Consider the following 6000-nt stretch of genomic DNA (forward strand, 5'->3'; position numbering starts at 1 on the left):
GAACTTTTGTATAAGGGACAAAGAACTCCCGCTGCAGCAGGGGGACAGAAGTTAGGGGTACAGGGCGCTCCGACACCAGCTTGTCTCTAAAATCCCCTCACACGAAACCCACTGGGTCTCAGGGCCCAGAGTCACATTCCTGGAGAAAAAAACGGAGACGTCTTACTTACACTGTGCCACGGGTCCAGGGAAAGCACAGGCAAAATGCAAACGGTGCTCCAGACACCGTCACTGAAACCTCAGTGAGTCCGCAGTAACACCACCGGCACGAGCTCCCTTCCCCCAAAGGAAATGTGAACGGCACTCTCAGTTGCTCGGCTCACCACAAGGAACATGGCGAAACAATGAATAACCAGCGTTCACCACGGAAAACAAGAACGGCACTCGCAGTTGCTGTGTTCACTAACACGAACATGGCGACACAATGAAAAAACACCGTTCACCACGCCAAATGTGAAAGGCACTGTCAGAGTTGCTCTCTTCACTAAAAGAAACACGGAGGACACGGTGCAAAAACACCGTTTACCACGGGAAATACTCGTCGCAGTGTCAAAAGTTGTGTTCACTGAAGGAAATAGGAATGACACTGTCGATACCTCCGATCACCAAAGGAAATCCGTTAGAAGGAGCCTAGTGTGAGCACAGTCACCCCGCTGTGCCGTTGCCGGTGGAACGAGTGCCGTCCCGGAGTAAAAGTCTGTAAGTCACGGTGTCGGTTAGCACGAGCAGCCATCAGTCAGTGAGAGCCAGTAAGACACAGTGGGAGGGAAAGGCTGTCAGAGCGAGCGGGAAGGGGAGAGGCAGGAGGGGGCGAGGAAACGGCAGCGACCCGGCTGCAGGGAGAAAGGGGCAATCACTGACAGGGGACACCGAGGCACAGCATGCACTTTTATTGCAAAGGGAGACCCTTCCCCAGCCCCTCCCCCCGCACGTCCCCCCAAGGCTCCCTCCCGCCGCAGTCTCAAGGCTCTGGAACGTCCAGGAAGACCCCGCAGCAGCCGGCAGCCCTGCGGACGGCGCGACGGGCCCAGCGCAGGCAGCCGGAGAAGTCCCGGGGCGACCGCGCCCATCCGACCCGTAGCCCGCGCGGGGCGGCGCTCTGCAGGGGCGCACGTCCTCCACGTCCCTCGCGATGTGCAGTCCGTCTCCGGCGCTGGGCGACGGGGCCAGGGACAGCCGCTGGGACCCGGTTTCCTTCTCAGGCTCAGGCTCTCGGGCGGGGTCGGCTGTGGTCTCTGGGGTCTCCGGCGTCTCTGGGGTCTCCGGCGTCTCTGGGGTCTCTGGCGTCTCTAGTGTCTCTGGGGTCTCTGGGGTCTCTGGCGTCTCTGGGGTCTCTGGGGTCTCCGGTGTCTCTGGCGTCTCTGGCGTCTCTGGGGAGGGGCCCACACTGGGCTGTGCTGGGCTGGCCCCCCAGCGGCTCTGGGCGCCGCTCAAGCGCATGAACTCATCGTAGACCGGGGGCAGCTGCCAGCAGGGACTGCGAAGCAGTTGCCCGCCGTCAACGCCGAGGTGGCCCGCGGCCTCTCCCAGTCGCGGGTAGAAGGGCAGCGGCCCCGGCCCGGACTCTTCGAGGATCGGCAAGGGCGGAGGCTGGGGCCCCAGCGCCCGGTCGGCGGCGTCCCAAGCCCGCTTCACGGCGTCGGGAAGGTGCTGCTCCATCGCGGAGACGGCGGTCGGGGAGGACACCAGCGTCGGAGCTGATGCAGGAGCCAAGCCGGAGGCCGAACCAGCGGCTTCGCTATTTATGCTCTCGTCGGTGGAGGAAGGAAGCAAGCTTCACGTCAAAAAAAATCCCCGTGTTGTTGAAAACGAAATCGCCCAAAGCTAACAAACTCAAGACAATGGGTAGACCAGAGAGGAAACGCGGCACTAGGGCGACAGGAGACGGAGCCGTCGTCAGGACCGGAGAGGCAGGGGGCCCAGCCCTCGGGGCTCCCTGAAATCAGCGCCCGGGAGACCTGGCTGGCGAGAGAGTCGGAGAATGACCCCCCGCTGCCACAGGGCGGGCTTCGGCAGAGCCAACAGCGGGCCCGTGGTCCCACACCCCTTCATGGAAAACGGGGTTCATCTGCACCGACGGCGTCAAACTCAAGAACACGGCAGACACACAGGCAGACACACAGTCTCCTTGGCATATTGGAGCACACAGCTGGGGGCTAACCGCTGGGTCCGAACAAGGCGGCCCCACCCGTCTGCTCACAGGTCGGAGCACCGGCCCCCCGGAGCCCAGAAAGCGGCTAGCAGTGCAGGCAGGGGAGGCAGCCAAGGGCCTCCTGAAAGGACGCTCACACAGCCCGCAGTCTAGCGCTCTGCCCCCGGAGACGTCGCTGGAGAGAGTCCGGGGAAATCCACTCCCTTGGGTCTGGCAGTGGGTGCCAGAGAGCCCATGCAGGGGCCGTTGTCCCTCTGCCAAAAGCGTGTCGTGGAGAACGGAGACAACCCTGTCTAACGTCGTATCGGTGAGGAATCGTGGACGAGTCAAAGTCTGTATCTAACAGTGTCAGTTCTTTAAAACGCACCCTCCCCTAACACAGTAGGGAAAGTATTTAAAAAGCACTTTTAGCAAGGCAGTGGGGACGCTATTGTGAAAAGCACCGTCAGCAGGCAGTAGCGATGGTATTTTGAAAAGCAATGGCACCAAAGGCAGTAGGGACATTATTTTGAAAAGCACCAGCACCAAAGGCAGTAGGTATGATACATTAAAAAGCACCAGATCCCAACACGGTATAGATGGTATTTTAAAAGGCACCGTCTCCAAAGGCAGTAGGGACGGCATTTTACAAAGCACCCTTAGCAAGGCAGTGGAAATGGTATTGTAAAAATACTGGCACCAGAGGCAGTATGTGAGGTACATCAAATAGCACTGGGACCAAACAACGTAGAGAGGGTATTTTGAAAAGAAAAAAAGCTTCAGTAAAGGCGGTAGGGACAGCATTTTAAAAAGCACTGGACTCAAAGGCAGTGGGGACGGCACATTAAAAAGCACTGGGACCAAACACCGGAGAGACTGTATTTTAAAAAGCACGGTCACCAAACACCTTAGGGGCGATCTTCTAAAAAGCACCGTTACCAAGCCGGCAGGGTCGGTATTTTGAAAACACCGGCACGAAAGGCGGTTGGTAGACACGTTAGGAAGCAGTGGGACCAGCAGCGCTGGGGACGGAACATTGAAACACACTGGGACCAAACACCGGAGAGACGGGCTTGTAAAAAGCACCATCACCAAAGTTGGTAGGAACGGTACTTTAAAAAGCACCGCCAGCAAGGCAGTAGGGACGGTATTTTAAAAACCACTGTTAGGACCCTGGCTGGCTTAGCCCAGTGGATTGGACCCTGGCTGCGACCAGGCATTGCAGGTTCGATTCCCAGTCAGGGCACATGCCTGGGTTGCAGGCCACGGCCCCCAGCAACCGCACATTGATGTCTCTCTCTCTCTCTCTCTCTCCCCCACTTTCTAAAAATAAATAAAATCTTTAAAAAATGAAAACGGGGTTCATCCGCACCCAAAACGTCAAACTCAAGAACACGGTAGACACAATCTCTTTGGCATAATGCAGCACAGAGCAGTGGGTAACCGCTGGGTCCGAACAAGGCGGCCCCACCCGCCAGCTCACAGGTCGGAGCACCGGCCCCGCAGAGCCCAGAAAGCGGTTGGCGGTGCAGGCAGGGGAGGCAGCCGAGGGTCTGCTGAAAGGACGCTCACACAGCCCGCAGTCTAGAGCTCTGCACCCCGGAGACGTCGCTGGAGAGAGTCCGGGGAAATCCGCTCCCTTGGGTCCGGCAGGAGGTGCCAGAGAGCCCGCAGAGGGGCCGTGGTGCGTCCGCGGAAGGCCGGTCGTGGAGAACGGAGTCAACCCTGTCCAACGTGGTATCGGTGAGGAACCATGGACGAGTCAAGTCTGTATCTAACCGTGTCAGCTCGTCCAAGTGACGGCCAGCCAGTGAGAGCCGGAGAGAACGTGTGGAAGGGAAAGGCAGGGAGTAACAGCAACAAGGGGAGAGGTAGGCGGGGCAGGGAAAGCGCAGCGCCCAGGGGTGCAGGGAGAAAGGGGCAATCACTGACAGGGGACCCCGGAGGACAGCACGCGGTTTTATTGGAAAGGGAGGTTCTTCCCTGCCCCCACCCCCACCCCCCGCCGCCCCCCCGCACGTCCCCCCAAGGCTCCCTCCCGCCGCAGTCTCAAGGCTCTGGAACGTCCAGGAAGACCCCGCAGCAGCCGGCAGCCCTGCGGACGGCGCGACGGGCCCAGCGCAGGCAGCCGGAGAAGTCCGGGGGACCGCGCCATCCGGCCCGTGCCCGCGCGGGGCGGCGTTCTGCGGGGCGCACGTCCTCCAAGGTCCCCGCGATGTGCAGTCCGTCTCCGGCGCTGGGCGACGGGGCCAGGGACAGCCGCTGGGACCCGGTTTCCTTCTCGGGCTCACGCTCTCGGGCGGGGTCGGCTGTGGTCTCTGGGGTCTCCGGCGTCTCTGGGGTCTCTGGGGTCTCTGGCCAGGGGCCCAGACTGGGCTGCACTGGCCTTGCCCCCCAGGAGCTCTGAGCCCCGCTGAGGAGTGTGTACCCTTCATGGATGAAGGGCAGCCTCCAGCAAGGACTGGAAAGCAGTTGCCCGTGGTAAGCGTCGCGGTGGTCTGCGGACTCTCCCAGTGCCGGGAACAGGGGGAGCGGCCCCGGCCCAGCGGACTCTTCTGACACCAGCAACCACGCAGGCTGGGGCCGTGGCGCCCAGTCATGGGCGTCCCAAGCCGGCTTCACGACTGGGAGAAAGTGCTGCTCCATGGCGAAGACGTGGGACCGGGAGGACGCAAGCGTCGTAGCTGCTGCAGGAGGCAAAGCCTGCAGAGGGACCAGCAGCCTCGCTATTTATGCTCTCGACCGCGGTTGATGGATTCAAGCCTGACGGGGGCGGGGGGGGAGAAAAGAAAGAAAAAAAAAAACAAAGAAAGAAATACCGTGTTTTTGAAAACGGAATTACCCACAGCTACCGAACTCAAGCTGATGTGCAGACCAGGAAGAAATACGGAGTGATGGAGAGAAACCACGGAGCAATCAGTAGTAGGACAGGACAGGGAGGGAGAACCGGTAGCAAAGCACACGAAGAAGTAACTGTGCAGAGCGCGGAGAGACCAGTTAGCGCTGGAGGGAGAGGTCGAGCCCTGGTCCTCCCTGACATCAGCGCCCAGGCACCCCCTCTAGGGCTGCGCCCCCTAGAGGCATGGCTGGTGAGAAACCAGAGAAATCCCACCTCTTCTTCGGGGTGAGTGACGGCACAGCGCACAGCACAGCTGTGCTGCAAAAACTACTAACTGAAAAACGAGTTAATCCGCACTAATAACCTCAGCGTCCAAAGGTCCTTAACACCCATTGATATAAAAAAATAAAAACCGCAAACAAAACCGGAGAATAGCACAGCAAAAACCTTCAGGTCAGAGCTGTGTAGCAGGAACTTTTATATAAGACACAAAGAACTCTCGCTGCAGCAGGGTGACAGCAGTTAGGGGTGCAGGGCGCTCGGAAACCAAGTTTTCTCAAAAATCATCCCACAACCAGCCCACTGGATCTCAGGGCACAGATGCACATTCCTGGAGGAAATTCGAGGTGTCTTACACAGGACCATGAGTCGACGGAGGCCCAGCAAAACTCCATACTGTGCTGGAAAATGCTAAACTGAAACCTCAGCCAATCCCCAGGAACATCACCCACATGAGTCCATTCCCCCATAGGAAATACGGACAGCACGGTACAAAGTGCTGTTCACCCACAGGTATCCCCATGGCAGTGTCCAAAGTTGACTTCAGTGAACGAAATTCCGACGGCGCTATCAGTAGCTCGGTTCCCACAAAGAAATGTGCAGGAACTGTCGAAGCTCTCTTCACCCACAGACAATCCCGAGGCAGTATCCAAAGTTGCCTTCAGGAAAGGAATGTGCACGGCACGGTGAATCTGTGTGCATTCAAGCAAATGCATTAACAATGTCGAAGGTCTGTTCACCCACGGAAATC

At 58.8% G+C, this 6000-nt stretch overlaps 1 protein-coding gene across 1 annotated transcript; it reads right to left on the bottom strand.

Moving 5' to 3' along the window:
* Positions 1-4180: 4180 nt before the first annotated feature.
* On the bottom strand, positions 4181-4777 carry LOC123819516 (annexin-2 receptor-like). The gene has a single exon (XM_045839889.1). The coding sequence runs from the start codon at positions 4775-4777 to the stop codon at positions 4181-4183; it is 597 nt and encodes a 198-aa protein (XP_045695845.1).
* Between the last annotated feature and the right edge of the window lie 1223 nt (positions 4778-6000).

This window comes from Phyllostomus hastatus, unplaced genomic scaffold, assembly GCF_019186645.2.
Source record: "Phyllostomus hastatus isolate PE091 unplaced genomic scaffold, TTU_PhHast_1.1 phas_contig_329, whole genome shotgun sequence".
NCBI classification, from domain to species: Eukaryota; Metazoa; Chordata; class Mammalia; order Chiroptera; family Phyllostomidae; genus Phyllostomus; species Phyllostomus hastatus.